The 21667-nt window shown below is 50.4% G+C and overlaps 1 protein-coding gene across 2 annotated transcripts in view; it reads right to left on the reverse strand.

Annotated features, from left to right (window-relative positions):
- Positions 1 to 5312, reverse strand: part of PARVB (parvin beta) — an 89877-nt gene extending 84565 nt beyond the window's left edge. The window contains exon 1 of one of the 2 annotated variants that reach the window (XM_081061392.1): positions 4969 to 5312. In XM_081061392.1, coding sequence (XP_080917518.1) covers positions 4969 to 5086 — 118 coding nt within the window. In that variant the 5' untranslated portion in view covers positions 5087 to 5312. The remainder of the gene's footprint in view (positions 1 to 4968) is intronic. The other variant, XM_081061390.1, reaches the window with a different exon arrangement.
- Between the last annotated feature and the right edge of the window lie 16355 nt (positions 5313 to 21667).

Consider the following 21667-nt stretch of genomic DNA (forward strand, 5'->3'; position numbering starts at 1 on the left):
GAGCTTTCAAAACAGTTTTCTATTTCTTTGCATTAGCAACCTCCGGAGAGAAGGGTCTGCCAAGGGCCACAGACCTCTCCTTCCCCTGGGAATCTGCGCCCCAGGCCCCCCGCGTACCAGGAAACTGTACCTGGCTGGCCCAGCCCTGCGGTCACGCATGCTCAGCCTGGGTGGACCACGTGGGTTCTCTCCCTCAGGAAATTGAACTGAGCACCCAGACGCTGGGCCCAGGGTGGGTTCACGAGGGACCATTCTGGCCATGGAGGGTCCTGAAGAGCTTCCCCAACACTTAGGGCTGGTCAGCCGTCTCCTGGAGTTCTTGAGACACCTCAGGAAACACGTTTTCTCCACCTCAGCATGATTTTCTGACATTCAAGGCTGGTTAACTCCACCTTGGGTGTGGCCATCCTGTGCATTATAGGATGTTTCCCAGCATTCCTGGCCTCCATCCACTAGATGCCAGTCGCACCCCGACCCCCAGTCATGACCACAAACACTGCCAATGTCCCCTGGGGCAGAATCACCCCTAGTTGAGAACCACTGATTTAAACTACCGTGAAGTAGCTACTGAGTAAAGCGTTGTCTCTTCAACTATAAAACTAGGACATGCCTACCTTGCAGGTAACTTCCAGGCAGGTAAAAATCCCCACCTTGCAGGCCTAGGTCACATAACATCTGTACCCCGGCATTCTTATCACAGAGCAGGGTGTCAGTGGGTCGGTATTCGGGGCGACACAGCGTCTACATAGCTGATCACTGTAAAGATGGGGTGAGCTGAAGGAACCCACTGGGGTGAACAGGTGATGGTTTCAGACTTGAAGACTTCTTTCCTGGAAGTTGTTTAAAATCCACAAAAGAAACTTAATACTTTCAACCTGCAGTTCAAGGTCGCTGCCACCTAGTGATTTCTTTACATCTAGTTCACGAAGTCTCAATCAACATCTTGCTCACTTATTTCCATTCTATTTCTGCAACAAATGCTTAGAAGACGGCCAGGGTCAAGAGAACCAGAAGACAAGCCACAGACAAGGAGAAAATATTTGCCAAAGACGTATCCGATAAAGGAGTTGTATCCAAAATATACCAGGAACTCTTAACAACTCAACAATAAGAAATCAAAACCCTTAATTGAAAAAATGGGCCAAAGATCTGAACAGACACTACACCAAAGATACCCAGATGGCACACGAAGAAATGCTCCACATCCTAAGTCATTAGGGAAGGTGAACCTGAATCTGCTCTAAAAAGTATATTTACAAAAACAGGAAGTCAATCAGGGACCAGAACTTCCCTAATGCTTTCTCTCTTCGGAAAAAAAGGTGGGACAGAACCTCAGGCTTGGTTCTGCTGGTTTCGGCTCTGAGCAGCCTGGCGCTGCTCACTGGTGTCTGGGCAGAGCAGCAGGGACCTGGAGACAGATCGGGGCCTCTCGTGGGAAATGGGTGGAGTGGACTCTATCCGGCCCCTTCCCTCCAGGGTCTCTCTGGCCCCAGAGCTGGCCTCTGCCTCTAAGCATGTTGCACAGCAGCTGGTGCGTCCCTGGGCTGTCCCCTCACCCTGTCTCCTGGCCTGCTGGACCTTTGGAGGCTCTCATCCGTGGTCACAAAGGGGACCTCGCAGGGGGAACCTTTCTTCTGCGCCTGCTCTACTGAGCCCCCGTGAAACCAAACAGGCTTTTAATGAGTTGCTCTGAAAGTCCCTGGGCCTTCTATGGAGAGCTTCGGGGGTTGTTTTGTTTCACGTTTCAAGTGTTCCTTTCCCGTTTTCCCAATGCCCACAGTTAGTCACGCTTCCGTTTTCTGAATCGGGCCCCCGTATGACATGACGTGGCTCCCTCCCTGGAACATGGGACTTAATCACACCGTGAATTCATCCATAGCCACGTCCCACATCGGTTCCTCTAAATCTCAGGGCAGCCCTTCCCTAAAATGAGCCCCCCTGGAAGAGAGCAGGGTGTTCACTCCAACACACCACCCTGGGCCTCGCCACAGTCACAAGCTCTGTCAGCCTGGGCGGAGTCGAATGCTTCAGGTTCCCCTGAATCTCTAACTTCTTGGCAACTCCCTGTAAGGGAGGTCCCCGACCCTTACCTCCACCCACGCTCCTGAACTCACGGTCAACTTTCTAACAAAGGAGGAAATGAAACCCACTGTGCAACTGGCAGCGCCCAGCAAACCTGTAAGCACCCTCTTTCTGATAGTTCTGTGGTCGGCAAACGAGCACTATCCTACAGGGCCCCAAAGTCTGGACCTGCTCCAGCTCATGAGATGCTTGAATGGCACAGAGGGTGAGGTGCCAGGGCAATAGGCCTGCAGGAATCCCGGCAACTCTCAAGTATTCAGAACCTCATTACCCAGTCTTCACACCGACCAGACCAGACGGAAGCCACTAAGCCCTTCCAAGTCCAGCCCTCCCCCAATTCCTGCATCTGAGCCCAATTAGTATCTGCAGCCTTCTACTTCTCTGGGGGACCGCTAAGGGCCAGGCACCCCAGGCTGCAGAAGTGAGGCAGGGGACCCAGCTAAGTCACACACAAAACCAACAACAGCAATAGCACAAGCATCTGCTTCCTACTGCTGTTTCCATGTCGATTTTATTCATCACCAGATGCTTCCGACTGTGGGAATTTTTGGTGCATTTAAATTAAACCAGATTGGCCCTCAATTTGCCAGGCACACACTAGTTCATTAAAACAAGGACACAAGGCACTTCACTTGGAAACTTGGGACCAATCCCTAACTTGAGGCATGTGTTCTTTCTATTCCAAGTGCCTAAATGTCACCTATAAAAAGCTGTAATAATCCAGAACACTTTGCTTACTTGCTATTCTGTGAAAGATGTCTTTCCTGGTTCCTTCTGGCCCCAACCCAAACATGACCTGTTTGAGGCATTCCCTGGGCATTCTGTGGGACTGCGCGGTCACATTTCCTTCATGGCGCCTATTATTACAGTATCGCTGGTCTGTTTCTTCCGACCGACTCCCCATTCAGGAGAGCAGGAGTCTAGTCTATCTTTTCTCCCTAGGTTCCCCCAGCAGGCCCTGCAGAGGGCAGCGGGACAGGGCGTGTCGCTGATGGCTGGAATTGCTGTCAGGCATAAAGAGAAACTGAAATGCTTTTTGGTGAGGGTGACGATGACTGCAAGTTGGACACACATCAGAGAGGCAGCGGGAGTGATAAGAAGGTGACTGTCATTCATCATCTCATTGAGGAGCCATGATTTGATAGAGATTAATACAGGCCAGTTTGGGTCCTTAAACATGAGGCTTGAGTGAGGAGTGGCAATTTGCTCTGGAGGAGACACCTAAAGGTGACAAGGCCTTGCCCTCAAGGAACTGAATAATCTAATTTATTAAAAGAATCCCTGGTGGGAAATGCATGACCCCTCAAATCCCCGGGGTGGGGGGGAGTGCATGTGGGTACACATATCCCCCAGAAGCAGGGTGTCACAAGCACCCCTAGGAATACATGGGGCGGTAAAGGGGGGTGACGACTAAGAGGGGTGGGTACACATGTCTGGGATACAGGGAGACTTCCTAGGGGACGAGTCAGACTCATACCCCTCCCTGCCGGGTCCTTCCTCTGCTACCATCTGCCTGAGGCCAGCCTTGGGGCTTCTCCTCCCCCACCTGCCTTTTCAGTCACAAGTCACCCTCACCCTTCCGGAATCTGCCTCAGGGGAAGAATCTCCTGCCTTAACAAATGGGAAATTCAGCCCTGGGAGAAGCCCTGGGGACAGCAGTGTATTTAAAAGACACACACAAGGCACCAGAAGTTACATCCCTTGCAACTCTAAAAAAGTTTTTAAATGTAAGAGGAGAAAGGTAGTTTTTTGTAATCATTTCTGTGGGCACAGGAGAAAACACTGGGGGCCCCTCTGTAGTCCTTGCTCGCAGGACCCCCAGCCTCTGGCCTGCCGGCTCTGCGTCCCTGTCCCTTCCTCCCCCTCCAGGGCAGGCGCCGAATGCCATGCAGGGAGGACAGCTGCCCCAAGAACACCAAAGGGCCTTGTAGCCCAGGCAGCGTTCAGTGTGCAGTGATTGCTCGTGGATCGGCGGGTCACAGCAGGGCCACAGAAAGCCGGCCTGCAGGCGGTGCTACCCTTGAACGGTGCTAAATAAATGGCGACTGGAGCAGGGGTGGGCGCCGGGCTGTCCTGCGTAGCCGGGGCGCGCCTGACTCGCCTGACATTTGCTCTGTGTCCTGCCCTAAGCAGCTGACACGGGGCGTTTAAATGACACGTGAGCCCAGGAAGGGCTCCACGAAACGCCGCGGGAAGGAGCGGCCTGGCTGGCGGCGGCTTCCCGACCGGTGTTTAAATGTCTCGGGAGGAGGAAGAGGGAGACAGAGGGTCAAGGCCTGTCCCGAAGGTCGCGGCTGCGCGCCACGCGGACGGGCGGGACTCGGGGGCGCGTGCGCGGGGACGCGTGGTCCCGGCGGGACTCGGGGGCGCGCGCGCGGGCACGCGTGGTCCCGGCGGGGATCGGGGGCGCGTGCGCGGGGACGCGTGGTCCCGGCGGGACTCGGGGGCGCGTGCGCGGGCACGCGTGGTCCCGGCGGGGATCGGGGGCGCGTGCGCGGGCACGCGTGGTCCCGGCGGGACTCGGGGGCGCGTGCGCGGGCACGCGTGGTCCCGGCGGGGATCGGGGGCGCGTGCGCGGGCACGCGTGGTCCCGGCGGGGATCGGGGGCGCGTGCGCGGGCACGCGTGGTCCCGGCTGGACTCGGGGGCGCGTGCGCGGGCACGCGTGGTCCCGGCGGGGATCGGGGGCGCGTGCGCGGGCACGCGTGGTCCCGGCAGGGGGACCGGGGGCGCGCGCGAGGGCACGCGTGGTCCCGGCGGGACTCGGGGGCGCGTGGGCGGGGACGCGTGGTCCCGGCGGGGATCGGGGGCGCGTGCGCGGGCACGCGTGGTCCCGGCGGGGATCGGGCACAGCTGGAGGCCCGCGGCCGGCGGCCGGTGCACTCACCCTCCCTGGCCTTCTTCTTTCTCGCCAGCGTGCCGCCCAACTTGCCCAGGAAGGACTCGTCCTTCTTCATCTTGGGGGATCGTAGGGGAGACGAGCGCAGCTGCGGCGCGGAGGACATGGGCCGCGGGGGACACCGGCGGCCGGGGGCGGGCGCAGCGCTTGGGGGAGCCGCCTGGTGGCCGCCCCGCCGCCCTATCGCCCCGGGGAGTGGCCGGAGGGCGCGGCCCCAACGCTGGCTCCCGCCCCGCCCCTGCAGCTCCCGCCGCCCGAGGTCGGCCGGGTCTTGGGCTCTGTGGTCACCGCTTCCAGCCGGCGGCTGCCCGCGAGCCGCAGGCCGTTCGCACGCTGCACGTCACTCTCACTGTCTAAGTGAAGGGCCATGCAGCTCTGAAGGCTGCGGCTGGGACAGACCCCTGGGGCTCATCCTGTATCCTTTTGTTCTATACTTGAGCCCTGAGTTTGGCGGGCTCTGCTTATGCCGACTGGCTCCAGTGGGGAGTGCGACATCCACGGCCATCACGCCGCCCGCGGGCATCAAATAACCACACAAATAGGTCCTTTCACTTGCTGAGGTTCTACCTAGAACCAGCCCTGAGGCTGGGGGAACCCTTGTGAACTGTCCCTTAAGAAACTTCAAGTCTGATGAGCTGTGCTGGGGGGTAGGCATCCTCAGTGAACTCCTAACCCTGTCCTAGGGGAGCAGGGGATTGACTGTCCGCTGAAGAGGTGACATGAAGCCCCAGGAAACAGCGCTGGCAGTACAACAGGGCCAGGTATTCAGGCCTAAGGAAAAGTAGGACGAGAGGGGACAGTGTCAGGCCCTAGGGAGAGGAGAGGGGAGAAGAGGGCAGCCCAGGCCTGGCAAGTACTGGAAGCTGAGGAAAGGTTTTAAGAGGTGAGGTGACATGATCCCATTTGGGTCCACAAAGTTGACTTATGTGTGGACAGTGGGTGCAGGAGTAAGGCAGAGAGACCAGTTCCCAGGCCCATAGTGACTTAGGTGGGAAGAGAACAATTCGGGAGACCCTCATCGATAGAAGGAGCCGCAGACTTGAAGGAGTGGGGAGTGTTAATGCTGTTTCTTGCTGGGCCTGGGAAGACGGGTGCGGTCACTCGCCCACAGATAGGGGCTATCAGCGGAGGGCTGACTGTCAAGGGTGGGGAGCCTGGGTCTGCACATGGGGGTGAGGTGGTTTTTCCGTCTCGCTCTGTGCTGACTGAGCCTCACAGCACACTGTAACTCCTTCAGTTCCTTTCAGCCACCATTGATGTAGGACAAGTGGGTGCCAGGCCCTGTCCCCCCGTGGGGGCTCCACAGGTGTGGGGGCTCCATAGGCGACAAGGGCAGAGCCTTTCCCCCCTGCCCCCCACGGAGTTGGTAATCTAGGAGAACGTGCTCAGCCGCAGTGACAGGTCACAGGAGTCACGCAGTTAGGAACCCAGCAAGGGGGGGTGGGGGCAGGAGGAAGAGAATGGGGCAGGAGGTGGGGGGTGGGGGGAGGTGTTGGCAAGGAGGCTTGACCAGGGAGAGAAGACTCAGCAGGCAGAAGGGAGGGGGAGTAGATGCAAAGACCCACGTACCCAGGGGATGTGAAGGCAGCAGGACGGGAAAGTCAGCTGCCTACAGTGGACAGGGTGAGGGCCTGAAGGAAATGAGATCAGTGACCCTTTGCGGGGACCCTGGGCCACTGAAAGCGTGTGAGCAGAGGCCTGACACAGGATTGCTGCAGAGGATGGACTGAACGGAGGCAAAACTCCCAGCCAGAGACCAGTTAGGAAGCTGCTGACACAGGCCTGGCCAGAGCTGGTGCCCCCCCCACCTTCCCACCCCACCCCCCACCCCCGTACAGAGGCGGTGGCAGTGGCAGAGGGGAGGGACAGGTAAGAAGGAACTTTCACGGCTATAAACTACAACATTTGGACAACAATTGGAGGCTGGGGTTAGAGACAGTGAAAGCTCAGAGGTTTCTGAGGCTTCACCTGGCCCGATTTGGGGTGTCACTAACGAAAGGCAAAAAGCTTGTGAATTTGGTTATTGAGATCCCAGTGGGATCCTGGCACAGGACAGTGCTCTCCAAATGCTGTTGGGACAGATACAGGGCAGGGAGTCTCTAGGCCCTTTGAGAACCTGACGCATGGGTCAGACAGTCTACTCTCGAGAAACACACACACAAGATGTTGTTTACTGTTTGGGGAGGCCCACAGACCCCCCCCCACCCCTCCCACTGCCCTTGGCACACCTACATACCCCACATGAGAGCCTGTGACCAGGAGAGAGTGAGCAGAAATGCAGCCCTTGGAAATAAATGGAATAGAGCCTCACCCCTGGGCCACAGGGACCCGTAAGCCCACCCAGGTGTAGTTCTGTGCCCGCAGTTGGTGCCCACTGAATAATTGTTTGAATATTTCATCAGTGGGTCCAGTTTCCCAGTGGATGCGCAGAATTTACAATTTTCATTTGGCAACTGCTAATTGGAACACTGCAGAGATGGTGGAATCCTACTTTTAGAAAAGTCATTACACCATGAAAGAATTTCTCTGGAAGTAGACACCCACGCCCTGTCTACTCTCTACAACCAAGAAATTCTGAGTTGTAAGAGGAACTGACCTGGGCCTTGCCTGATAGCAGGGCACCTGGAATTTTGTAGACATCACTTGTATCAAAACAATCATATTTTAAATGCAAGCGTGGTCCTTATTACCAAGAAATTTCATGCAAAGCAGCTCCTTCTGGGTAAAGTTCTTGATGGTTCCCTACCCGGGGCTGAGAGCTGACCTTCACAGTCTCAGCAACACATTCCCTCGCTCCGTTTTTCTTGAACCTCTTGAAATGTGGAATGGGATGATTTCTGGTTAAAATGCAAGTTGGAAGTGTTTTGTTATTGTGTTAGTGGTAATGGGTTTTTCTTTTGTCTTGTGTGCGCTGCAGATGACAATCAAGAATGGTCTTGATGGCTGTGGATTGATTTGCATTTCTTTCGGGCTTAGAAGAAGGAGGAACAATGCTCTGAATCCCCAAACCTCCCTCCTTCCTGGCCTGGCTCCTGGGAGATTCACACAGCATTCTCTCTGGGGTAGTCATCTAACTAAAACGATTTTCCAAATTGTTTTACAGAGCAGTAAACATAAATATTCACTTGAAGTGTGGAAAGTGTTGGGTTTTCATTAAAAAAAGAGAATTTAACGAGAAGCAGAAATATGATCTTCGTGCTGGTTCCCATCAACACGGTCTCCCACTTCTCAGCCGGCTACCCACATCTACCCCGCACACACTTTACATTCGGAGAATAATTATGAAAATCAGATTACATGCAGCTGCCCTTCTTAAAGAAAACCATTGGATTTGCTTTTGAACTGTGGCTTCCACAGAGGCCAGTTCCTTCTAAGCTTAGTTAAGGATGAGGAACAAACAGGTCACAAGCATGTGTGTATTCCAGGCCCAGGGCTGGGCTCGGTTTCGGTCATTCTTATGTCTTCCCCGTAAATGGACAGGCACTGCACAATAGAAACGGGTGTAATTTGTCCGAACACTTCAGCTGAAGCAAACCAAGCAGCCTTCAAAGTAGTGAGTCAGGAGAGTGGATAAAGCACCGAGTATATTCAGACAGAGGAATGCTATTGCGTAAGCAAAAAGGGCAGCGTGGATGGATCTCAAAAACGTGGAGTGAAAGAAGCCAGACTCAAGAGTACACACTGCGTGGCTCCATTATTTGAAGTTCAAGAACAGGTGGCCTCTTTTCTATGTTGAGAGCGGTCATCCTTGGGGGAGAGGTAACCCAGGGTGGTACAAATGCTCCACATATCCTGGTCTGGGAGGTAGGCCCACAGGTGTATGTACCTGGAAAAACGACCCCGCACTATACATGGAGGGGTTCTGCGTTTCACTGCACAGCACTTAAACCTTCATAAGTCTTGGGAGAAAGGAAGTAAATAAAGGACACCCCAAGGCAGAATAATTTGAGGTCTTTACCGCACCCGCTTTGGATTCCATTCCTTACTAACGTGTCTCTTAGGGAACTATGGCAGCTCGGTAAGCACATAAAGAGAGTTTTGACGACTGCATGCTTTCCTTTATGCCCCTTTCATATAACAAAAAAGAAGTGGTATCTTTCAAAAAACTAAAAAGAGCTGTTAGCATTTAGGGAGAGGAGAGGGCTCTCATTTGAGGGAATACTAGGACTGAAATGTGTTCTTCGAGGCTCATTTTCAAACCTCCTAGCAATTTTATGAGTGTGTAGAGAAAAATGATGGAAATCCTTAATTGATTCAGTGATAGAGCAATTGCCTTATTTGCCCCAGGCGATACTTTCGATGAGTCTTGCTGCACTTTGGGGCAGCATTTTCAAGCAGACTCTAATCATAGCAACCAAAGCAGCCCTTTCAACGGTGTTATTTAATCAGTTTGCTAATTCAGTGATCTGGCTAGAGAGTAAGTAACCTGTGATTTTCGCGGGGAACGCTAGGAGCATGAAAAGATGACCAAACTTGCCTGGAATTTTAAAGCTGTGGTGGTAGCACTCCCTCTCCCCGCCCCGCCCCCCCATACCGCATGTGAGCCAAACAGGAATCTCTGACTGACAACAATGCTCCACAGCCTTGTGGAAACAGCAAACTTTGAGACAAGGGAAGTTGGATTTGCCTTTAATAGCAATTCCTCCAAGTTTTGTTTTTGCATCGTAGGCAAATTAAACCACACAGGCATTTTGTTCCCCTACATATTTTATACATGAGGAATGGGTGAAAGGTTGGCACGGGGTTATTGATTCTAGTCTCCTATGCAGGGAAATTGGGAAAGCCCCCTAAAAGACGGTGGGTTTAGAGAGCAAACTCCTTGAAAAATGCCAGCACCTCTTACGAGGGTGGAAAAACAAAGGCCAGGCCTATTAGACATTCACAAACCTTAGTCTGAATTTCTTTCACCATTCATTTGCCATATAGGTGTCACCTGCCTGCAAAATGAAAGGTTTTGCTTTCCTCCTTCCGCCTAATTCGGGAGCAGTGAGGAAGTGAGAACTGTGCTTTGGGGGAGGGGATAACCATGAAGGTGGCACTCTGGGACAGGGAGCTTCTCCAGGCTGCTGGATGGAGGTGGAGACGCGGCCGCCACAGTCAAGAAGAACACCGCTGGGGCCAGTGGTCTAGGCAGGGGTCTGGAAGGGGCCAGACAGTGAAATTTCCAACTGCGGGCCCTACAGCCTGTCCCAACCACTCAGCTTTGCTGTGACAGCAGGCAAGCAGTCACAGGCAAGATGTGAGCAGACAAGTGTGGTGTGTTTCGATAAGACCTTCTTTCTGCACTCAGAAGTGTGCATTTCCTATCACTTTTACAGATCACAAAATAGTCTTCTCTGGGTATTTGTCTTCAAAACATTTAGAACGGAAACTCATTCTTAGCTTATAGGCCAAACAAAACCAGGCATTGGGCCGGATTTGGGAGCAGACGGTGCCACACCTGAACTTCACTTACTGCGCATTTTTGCCTAAAAACCCTAATAATGGTAATGAGGATGGCACCACGACAAGTCAGTGTATAAAAGATGACAGTGATTCAGAGCCTGTTATTTTGAACCCCAAGGGAGTATGGAGTATACAAAGTCTTTCCTTGCATTCGAAATATGAACAGCGCACTTCCAAAAGTGGGTCAGTGACGAGCCCCCTTATGCTGTAATTTAGTCTTTAAAACTTTCTGCGCTCCTACACAAAGGTAGGAGTATACTGCAGCGTGGCTGTCTTTTAGAAAATGGGGCCACTTAAATGTGATGACAAAAGTCCTAGCAGAGTCCAGCGGCACAAGGGACCACGACCTAGAAAGGGTGGAGCTTCCTGCCCCCTGTGTGCCCCCCCGCGATGTGTTCAGCAGAAAAGCAAGGGGTGCCGTCCACTTTGCCTACTCACGTACTCATTCCTTCCACAAACGCTGAGAGTCAGTCTCTGTGTGCGGCGTGACCCCAGGCCTCAGCACACGTTGTCAAGGGAATGCAATTAACAATTTGAAAAAACCCATATCCAGACGTGTGTGTACATACATGCACTTTACATACCTACATTGTACACAGATATAAGCCTTTACAGAAGACCAGCTTTCACACACTTTGTCAAGGGGAAACGGCTGATTGGAAATCTGCCTTCCTATTTGTTAGCACAAAAATAAACAAACAAACAAACAAAAAAACACCTTGATGCTTATGTAGAACAAAGACGACTGAATTCAGAACAAAACAGAATACATTCTCATCGGGAACACGGATACCCAGGCCGGGCACAGTCACACATGGAAAACGCAGTCTCAGATCAGTGAGACGAGTGTGGGCCGTTCGGGTTCACAACTCGTACATGAAAACACGCTCCGTGGTTATCCGCCTCCCACGCCCTCTGCGGTTCATTACTGATAAAGATTCCAAGGCTCGGCAGCTGTAGGCACGGTATGCTCTTAAACCAGGAGCATTTAAAATGTGAAGCTCAACTCTATATAGTCCATCATCTGCCCACTGTCGAAATTTCTAATTTTGCAAGGAAATCAGCAAAATGCAAGGCTTCAAAGACTGTTCAATTACCAGTGCTATTTAAATATTTATTAGAAAGAACTCTGAAGCTGAGTTTGTTTCCAGACGCCACCACGGCAGACACAGCGTAGGGTGCCCTCAGGGTGGCCAGTCTGCGGGGCTCTAACAGTCAACCGAAGTGGACTGCAACTGAAAACACATCTATACAGCTACATGCTGTACTTTCCTTGTATTCCGAAAGAAAAATACAAAATGAGGCTTTTTTCCTAGAAGCATTATGCCTTCCCTGTACATAGTCCATGTTCAGTAAATATTGATGAGTCACAAATCCTGTCTCGAGAGGCAGAAGCCCCCCTCAGGCCACCGGACAGATGAATGGGAACACAAAGTGTGGTCAGCACGTATGTGTCTATGTGAGATTCTGACATGCGACAACATAGATGCACTCTGAGGACGTCATGCTAAGTGCGCTAGGCCAGTCACAAAAGGACAAATACTGTGTGACTCCACTCACATGAGGTCCCCAGAGGAGTCACATTCATAGAGACAGAGAGAAAGCCAGGGGCTGGGGGAGGGGAGGGGCAGTCAGGGTTCAATGGGTAGAGTTTCCGTTTTGCAAGATGAAAAGAGCTCTGGAGATGGAGGGTGGTGATGGCGGCACAACAACGCGAATGGGCTTCATGCCACTGGCCTGGACACTCAAAAATGGTTGAAATGGGAAACTGTATACATTTTCTTTTAAAAAGCTTGTGTCTAAGACCCAAAGTAAATCAGCCCTGAATCTACAGGTAGTTTAATACACTGGAAAGTACTGCCTTCGGATGTGGGAGAAGATGTTGAGACTTTCAGATGGAGAAGTAACAGGAAAGCAAGATGGATAAACAGGGAAGAAATAGAGGCAGCAAAGGGTTAACTAGAGAGCCAGCTTGGGACAAAGAGAGTAAAAGATGGCTGCTGCCAGCACCCCAGAGGGGAAGAAATTCACAGAGCTCTTAGCCTCCAGCCCTGGAGCCAAAGCCTGGGGAGCTGGCTTCCCACTAAACTGCAAGCCCAGGAGAGAAACTGGCCTCTAGAAGGAGGGGTGAAGATCAGCCCTGCCCCCATCCTCCCTTGACAAAGCCGGCTTCCCCTCCTCCAGCGTCCCCAGCACCCAGCCGACCCCACCGTGGCCCTTCTATCAGTGGATTTGTCTGTGCTCCCCACAAGACAGACAACGCCTTTGTACCCCAAATAGAGGCTCGCACGAGCTAAGAGCTCAGTCAGTGTTCACCGGCTGAACGGCTGAATGCCAACGACTGATGACAGCACGTTGCTGGTAACAACTACAGAAGGTTCCTATGGCCATTTGGGGTTATGGTGGCACCCCCACAGACAAGCTTTTCATAGACGGAGGCAAATGAAAGACGCGTGTGGCTCCTTCTCATACATTTGCTCAGGTGACAGATATAGTGTCAGAGAATAATTGGAGACAGAAGGCGTGGCACGAAACAAGGGAATATTCGGAAACAAGGCTTTACTATCGCTCGCTTTCTGGTGGAGGAAAGAAGGGGCGTGCCTGTGGGTGATGACCACGAGAGGAGGGGGCTGAAGGGACCCAGCTTCTCAATCTTTAATGCACACAGGTCACCTGGGGGCTTGAGAAAGTGCAGGTCCTGGAGAAGGGGGCTGGGTGGGGTCTGAGCCTGCATTTCTTCTGCACCCCACCCCAGGTAGAGCCCCTGGCTTTTGGCTTTTGGCTACTCTTCTAGTAAAGTGTCACCAGGGGTTTCTGGGGATAAGAAGTTGCCGGCCAGGGATACCACTTGTTTCCTCAGAAATGTGGAAGTTTGTGATGCTAAGGAAACTCCACTTTAAAGCGTCCGCTGTATTAAAGAGCCGCACAGCTCCAATCCTGCCATCGAAACAACACAGTGCAAACCCAAGTGACCGCACCTGTGCCCCAGAGCTCTGTGGCATTCACAATGTATTTTTAAATTATCTAACTACTTGTTTCAAATAATTTTTAAAATTCATGCACCCCTTCCCCTTTTTATGAAAGGGATACCTGGTCGGAGCCGGTGGTGGGACAGGGCCGAGGTGCCCTGGGCCATCTGTGCAAAAAGGGCACAGAGGGTCCATTGTGAGAGGCTGGCGGTCCTCCCTTCCACCGACCTGTAAGGGTCTCCATTTCAAATGCAGCTTCTCATTTCAGTAAAAGAACCACTGTCACCAGAATGGGGCTCTGAAGGACAGGCCGAGGTCTCTCCCATCCTGACGCCTCCCTCCGCCTCTTCTCCCCGCCTCCTGATGCCTGTCCTGAAAGAACTTCTGTTCTCTGCCTCCCCCTTCACTCGTCCATCCCGGGCTGCCGCTGTGCTCGCTGAGGCCACTCATGCCCGACCTTGGGCCAGTCCAGCGGTCACGGCTCAGTCCTTCCCGCTGCGGTGTGTTCCATAGGGACTGCCTGTTACGGGTTGAATTGTTTCCCCAAGAACCTATGTTGAAGCCCTATCGCTCCACCCCCTACCCCGTCCTTGGGAATGGGACCGTATTAGGAAATAGGGTCTTATTTGGAGGTAGTTAAGATGAGACATTAGGATGAGCCTTAGTCCAATATAACCGTGGGAAGCTGAGAAAGCCAAGAACCTCCAGACAGCACGGCCCTGCCAACACCTTGATTCTGGACGTCCAGCCTCCAGAACGATGAGAGAATAAATTCCTGTTGTTTCAGCCACCCAGGTGTGGTGCTTTAGCATGGCGGGCCCAGGACACTCACACCACTCATCTCTAACACAGCTGTGGGCTCCCGGCAGTGGCCTCTCCCTCCAAGAGAGGGCATGGCCTCTTCTGTTCAGCCGTCCAGGGCGGGTCCTCCCGGGGGTCCCCTCGACCTGGCACATCTCCTGGGGTGTCTTCCTGAGCGCTGTGCTTCCTCTCTCTATCCTGTCCTCCGTAGCCTGACTTCATGCCCCACTATCTCTTACCCGGATCAAAGCAAGGATCTAACAACCAGGAACATCCGAATCTGATCACAGCCTTCCCTGACTAGTGTTTCCAGGGCTTCCCAAGGCCCGCCGGTCTCTCCTTAGCCTGGTGGACGAGGTCCCTGGTCTCCTTTAAACTCCTCAACTTTTCCTCCCGCCGCCTGCCCCCACCCCACACCAATGCACAGTTGCCCCAAACAAGCCACCTGCAAACCGCCCAGGCCTTGCCTGGCTGGAAGGCATCCTCTTGCCCTGGGGACCCCGTTCCAGGCCACTCCTCTGACCTGACTCCCTCCCAGGCCCTGCTGGTCATTTCCTCCTTGGCGTCTCTCCATTCCCCAGAAGTACTTCTGTCACAGGTTAGCGCACTGGGTAGCAACTGAGTGTTAACGGCATTTACTTTTACATTCACTCATTCCTTCATTCAACAAATGTATCAGTGCCTGCTTATATTCTGGGGGACAGAAGATGAAACACACACACACACACACACACACACACACACACAGAATAATAATTGTCGTATTTTTCCCATACGTTGTCACAAGTGAAGAGCAGGGATAAGGTTTAATCACCGATGCTGACAGCCCATCTTCACATCCCTGCTCTAAGGACCAGTCTCTGGGCTCCATCCACATTAACAAACCTCGGGGATCAGCAAACAACACTCACGGGACAAATCCAGCCTGTTCTGTACCAGCCAAGAGCTGAGGAGGATTTCTCTATTTTTAAATGGTTAAAAAACATCCACAAAAGAATCATGTTTCCTGGCAACTTTCTGCATTTTTAACAAATTCTTGACCACTATTGCAGATTTTAATGTAAGAATAGTTGTTTTCCTTGGAGAAATAAAAACGTTTTTAAAATGCTTGATCTCTACCATGTTTCCCAAAAAATAAGACCTAGTTGGACCATCAGCTCTAATGTGTCTTTTGGAGCAAAAATTAATATAAGACCCGGTATTATATTATTTTATATTATATCATATCATATCATATCATATAAGACCCGGTCTTATTTTAACATAAGACCATTTTTGCTCCAAAAGACGCATTAGAGCTGATGGTCTGGCTAGGTCTTATTTTTGGGGAAACACGGTAATTTTGCTACCAATTATTTAGAAGTATTGATGCAGAATATTTGAGAGGACTGTTTTCAGTAGAAGTTTAAACTCGAGAGCAGGGCCCCTCAGAGACGACTGGTGCTAGTAGAAGTTTACAGTTGTTGCTGGATTTTCAACATGGGCACCTATACAGAACCTGGAACATTCTTTGTCCTGAAGCCTTTTGCCTATTTGTCAATTTGTACCTTATTCATTTCAGAAAAGCATTATTCACATCCCCATGAGGCAGTCGGGAACTTGTGAGAGAATCATTAACTCCAGTCCCATCACTCTGGTCTTCCAGAACCATCCCAGGCTCCCACAGGCACCAGCAGTGCTGTCTGGGAGTCGTCAAGATTGGAGGCAAAGTTGATAAAAGAGCCACTTTTATTCCCGGCGTTTACCAAGCCTCTCAGCTCTGCTTGCAGTTCAGATAGTTCTGCTTCTTTTCCATTATCTTTGCATTTCCATTTCATTCACACAGAATGCAAGCTTGTTTTTTCACATACACATTTAGGAGAAACATCACGATTTGATCAGGCTTAAATCTCTAAAGGATATACACACCCTTCCTAATTCATCCAAGTTTTTCTTTTCAAACAATATTTTTTATGAAAACTGCCTGACAAACACACCTCAGCCAGGTGATCAAGGTCAACATCAGCAGGGATCGGGCATGTTGACAGTGTGTCCCCTGATACGATGCCAGGAGATGACACTTGACTCTGTGGTCTCCCTCCCCACACACAGAACTCCATAAATACGCTCATGTTTCAGTGAGAAAAACACCAGACAAACTCCAGTAGAGGGACATTCTATAAAATACCTGACCGGTCTTCCTCAACACTGCCAAGGTCATCAAAAACAAGGAAAGTCTGACAAACTGTCACAGCCCAGAGCCTAAAGCGACATGATGAGTAAATGTAATGTGGGATCCTGGACCAGAAAAGGACAGTAGGTTAAAAACTGAGGACAGGCACCAGTAATGGGACATCACGTACTCTGAGATGATACACTGAGAAGAGCAAAGCATTACTCTGTGGTAGCCCTGCCAAAAATGCATCACCAAGAGCCAATTATAAGGCAATATCAGACATACCCAAATTAAGAAACGTTCTACACAATAACTGGAAGTACTGTCTGCAAATGTCAAAGGTAAGGAAAGGCTGAGGAATCATTGCAAATTAAAGGGATGTGACAATTCAATGTAGGCATAATCCTGGATGGGATTGTAGACCCATAGAGGATATTGTTGGGACAGATGGTCAAATGTGAATGTTGTTTGTGGGTTAGATGGTAACACTGTATCAACGTTTGTACTATAGTTATGTTGGAGAATGTCCTTGTTTTTAGGAAATGCATCCTAAAGCATTAAGGGATAGTGGGGCGTTATGTCTTTAACCGCTTCTCAAATTGTTCAGAAAAAAAATTTAAAAATAAAGTATGTAAACATGCAAAGAGGAAAAAAAACTGAGGACATCTGAGTAAGAGACAGACTTCAGTTAATAATAAAGTGCAATATTGGTTCATTCATTATAACAAATGTACCCAGACTAATGTAATATATGAAACAACAGGGGAAACTGGGTATATAGGAACTTTCTGCACTATTTTCAAAATTTTTCTGTAAATCTTAAACTATAAAACAGAAAGTTTATTTTAAAAATGTCATCACTGATTTTTAAAGAACTGTTGCATTTTTTCTACCTTTATTGCAAAATAAAGATTTTTCAGAGTTTCCAAAGCTCACAAGGTGGTCAGCTGGGGAGTCTGTTAGGAGTAAAGAGTAGGGTCCCCCAAGAAACTTTTCAAATCAATCATCTAGTTTTAGAATCCTTTTGGATCAATTTTTCTTAAAATGTATTTCAGTCGCCTAACCCTTCAGCCTGCTCTGGCTTTGTCACAAGACAGGAGCAGGGTAAGCTCAAGGGGAAATTGTGGGAGCCCAGAAGAGCGGCCACGTGCTCTCTCAGACCCGTCACCTCCCCGACTTCTAGCAGCGCCAGAGCTGGCTCATTTGTCCCTGCTCTTGCGACCACCAGGGAACATCCCAGCACCAGACCCAGTTTCCCTTCCTGCACGTTTGGCTCTGCTATGTGGTGACTGATGGCGTCATCCATGGCAATCATCTGGGTTTTTTAAAATTATTATTGAAGCCCAAAAAAGGTGCGACTTATTTACTTATTTTCTCCAACAAGAGAACGAACTACAGAAGATGAGATGCAGAAGATACGCCCCTTTCTAGAAAGCTCTAGTCTTAACCCCTTGAAGACTGGGAAGGACAGAGAATCAGAACCAATAAGATACAGAGACCCAGTATCTCCTACATAGATACATAGATAGATATAGGAGGTGTCTTTATACATAGACAGAGCCAGAAAGCAGCAGACAGGAATAGGCAGACCCCAGTGGGGGAGTACCATCCAGTCAGTGAAGGACCTGAACACAAGAAAAAGCCCCCTTCTTCCTGCCTCACCGCATCCTCTCTGCCCTCCGACTTGGCCTTAAACCATGGCTCCCCTGGGTCGCAGGCCTTTGGACTTGGAGTGAACTACCCCAGCAGCTCTCCAGCTGGCAACGGCCGACTGTAGGACTTCTCAGCCTCCTCAGCCAACTGGGCCGGTTCCTTAGACTCTCCTTTTCCATACACGTATCTTCTATTCATTCCGCTTCTCTGAAGCTACTTTCCACCTGAGGCCTTTGCATGTGCTGTTTCCGCTTCCTAAAATGCTGTTCCCTTCACCTCCTCGCCCACGGGCGTACTCCTACTTAGTCTTCAGGTCTCAGCGTCAGTGTCCATTCTTTCAGAAAAGCCTTTTCTGATGCCCGAGAGTAGGACCAATATATAGCTGGATCTCTGAGACCCCCTGGAGAGCCAGGCTACCCCCAGGAGGTGACGATTGAGCTGGGGAGGTGCTGGCTCTGAGGGGGGAGGGGCACGCCCTGCAGAAATGAGGCCTGAGTGTCATTCCTCCGAAGGGGGCACCTGGAGTGAGACGGGGATAAAGTAAGAAATGAGCAGACGCAACATGCAGGGGCTTCTGGAGATAAACAAGGGGCTGCACCTCGCACGCATGTGTTGAGCGAACAAGTCAATGAACAAAGGAAGTGAGATTTCAAGGCTGGCTGACTAACTCCTTAGCACAAGCTCCTTCTACTCTGTGATGGTTTCCTGGACCTGTGCCCGGAAGTGTGTGTGTGTGTGGGGGGGAGGCTGTGTTCAGACAGACAGGAAACAACGAGGCCCTTGCCCAGGGCTGAGGTTGTGGAGAGGGAAACGAGGGGTGGGTTTCCAGGTAGTTCTCCCTGGCATGGCTGCTGCAACCGGTTCTGAACAGCTGCTGAGTTCATTTGTCCGGACCATATTTAACCTTTACTAGCTCCAATAACATCTCAGGAAATTCCATCCATGGGCTTTTAACACTTCCTGTCCGTAAGGACAGCAAGTCAGTTTTCATCCCTCCGTGTTCAATGTCAAGGCCCTCCCAGTCTCTATTATGTTCTCATTTTTCTAGCAGTAGCTCTGCCCGCTTAGTATTTCAGGGAAATTACATTGAGATGAACAGTAATTTCTGGGTATGACAGTAAGATCGAAGCAACTGTATCTGACTCATCGGAGGGAGGTCACCTTCTGCTTCACAGTGACAGACGGGTCCAGTCTTGCTATTATCTCAACCACAAGGAGTCAGAATATTTTAATTGACCAGCACATCTATCTCGTGAGAAATGTACGAAAGGCTTCCTCCATTAGACACCGATTGCTTGAGATGGATAGGAAAAAAAAAAAAGAAAAAACCTGGGGAGAAAGAGGTTGTAATTTTCACAGTTGGTCCAAATTCACGGAAGGTGCTTCCTTTTCAAAAATGATTACTATTTATTTTCCTAGCAAGATAATGCTACATCGCCTTTTGCATGAACGTTCTTTGTTCTTAAAAGTTATCTAATGATTTGGCAAAGGAGTCCAGTAATTTACTTGTCAGGAAAACACCATGAAGAAAGTCACAACTCAGGCGGGGAGACCAGATGTAGGGGATGGCCACGACCCGTCTGGTAAAAAGCATTGTTCATCCTCAAAAACGAGTCGGCAGGTCTGACCCCAGCACAACAGTGTTCAGAGCCCTCACAGTTCACTTCTCCAAGATTTTAGGTGTGAATGTAAAACATGCCTGTTTCGCTCCAAATTGACCAACCTTCACTTTACAGCATTCCCAGGTGATACTGACGCAGGAAAGACTCAGAGTTCTCCCCTGCTGACAACTTCCTCTGAATTGTATTTACAATTCAAGGCAGAGCCCACCGCAGGCCTGGGAGATTGTGCAACTTCCTCCCACCCCCACCCCAGCCCGCCCACTCCGCCCCACTCCGGGATATGTCTAACAATGAAAGGAGCATTTTCAATTCCCAGGTTGTCCCTCAGCGAAGAGGGAGTCAGTCATTTGGGCCCATATAGAGCCTCTCACGTTACTGGCACTCTCACCGTTACTCTAGAGCTGATAGCAGAATACTCTCTGGGGACGACTCTGCAGCCAAAAGTCACTGGCTTTGGATGATGATTAATCATCCAAGAGGTCCATGGACGCCTGGGGGGGTCCTGAGACTTTTGGGGGGGTCTGAGGTCAAAATCATTTTTATAATAACACTAAGACGTAATTTAGTGATTTAGATCACTGGAGTGACATTTGCACTCATGACGCAAAGGTGACAGTGAGTAGAAGTGCCAGCACCTGCGGCCAGCAGAGAAGCACACTAAACCAGTCGTCACGGCATTCGTCCCCACCGTGTGCCCACCGCAGAGTGAAACGAGGACCCGTGCTCACTGAAGGACATCCTCGGTTGGTGAAGCGGGAACGATCAATTTCGTTCCCTCTGGGTCCTTCTAACATTCCGTGTGATGACACGGGGAGCACAGGGAGAGGCCGGCAGCTGCACGCGGAACACGTCTGTCTCAGGTGGAGCACCGTACGGCTGAGTTCCCAGAGGAACCAGCACTTTCCATGGATACCATTTTTACCTGAAGGGAAGACTGACAAACTACAGATACGCACCCGTGGGCGTCTGGTGGCCATTTCCTTGAAAATGAAGGACTGAGCTTCAGGAAAGCAACTGACAGCATTTGCTGCCAGTGATCAAGTGAGCTTTCAAGTGGAAACTGCTCCCACCACGAGCTTGGCAGCTTCCAGATACTGATTTTCTGATGAGGTAGTGGTAACATGAATGACTGTGATCTTATTTTGCGTCATCATGATGTGTGTCAGCATTTGGAAGATTTGCATAACTCAGTGAACCAGACATTTCCTAAATGACCCATGTGTGATGTTACAAAATCACGCCTGGGCAAAAGGGCCAGTCACACTGCCTGACGGACCAGTGGGTCTAATATCACCGAGTGTGAGAAAGTGACTGACAGGTAACTCACCTCTAAAACACGATCACTTGTTGAGTTTTCGTGAAGGATCACGGTGTATTCACAGTTATGTGAAAAGGCTAGTAAGAGAACTCTTTTCCAAATACGTATCTACGTGAGGATGTTTTCTTCACATACTTCAAAGAACTCCCGTCGCAACACAGGGAACGCAGGACTAGATTTGGGAATCTGTCCTGAAGATGGGTATTGAAGAGATTTATAAAACTGCAAAACGAAGCCACTCTTTTCACTAAATTTTTTTAGCAAGGCATTTTTCATAAAATGTTATTTATGTCAGCAAACAATGAGCTTTTAAAAATGAATAATTTTTAAGTTATCAGTTGTAACATCCAATATGGTAGTAGATGAAGCCACATAGGCAAAAGCTCTTCGGAGGCCCTCTGTCATACTTGACAGTGCTAAGGGGTCCTGAGACCAAACTGTTTGAGAACTGCTATTATATGGAATCACCTGATGGAATCAGTAAAAAAATTTTTAAAAAGGCAAAAAAACGTTTCATTCTCAGTTATTGTTCCTGGGGTCCAAATGGTGGATGTTGTAAACGAGCTTTGAAAACTTACCTGGGAAGTGGTTATGTTGTAGAGACCACCCACTATGCTAGTATTTCGCGAACGGGTGACGGCTTGAAAGAAAATTTCTGGGAGAGCCTCATACGCGACCGACGTATCTAGTTAGTGACAGAGCTGGTGTGAATCACAAATTAGTA

Source organism: Rhinolophus hipposideros (genome assembly GCF_964194185.1).
Source record: "Rhinolophus hipposideros genome assembly, chromosome: 9".
Lineage (NCBI taxonomy): Eukaryota > Metazoa > Chordata > Mammalia > Chiroptera > Rhinolophidae > Rhinolophus > Rhinolophus hipposideros.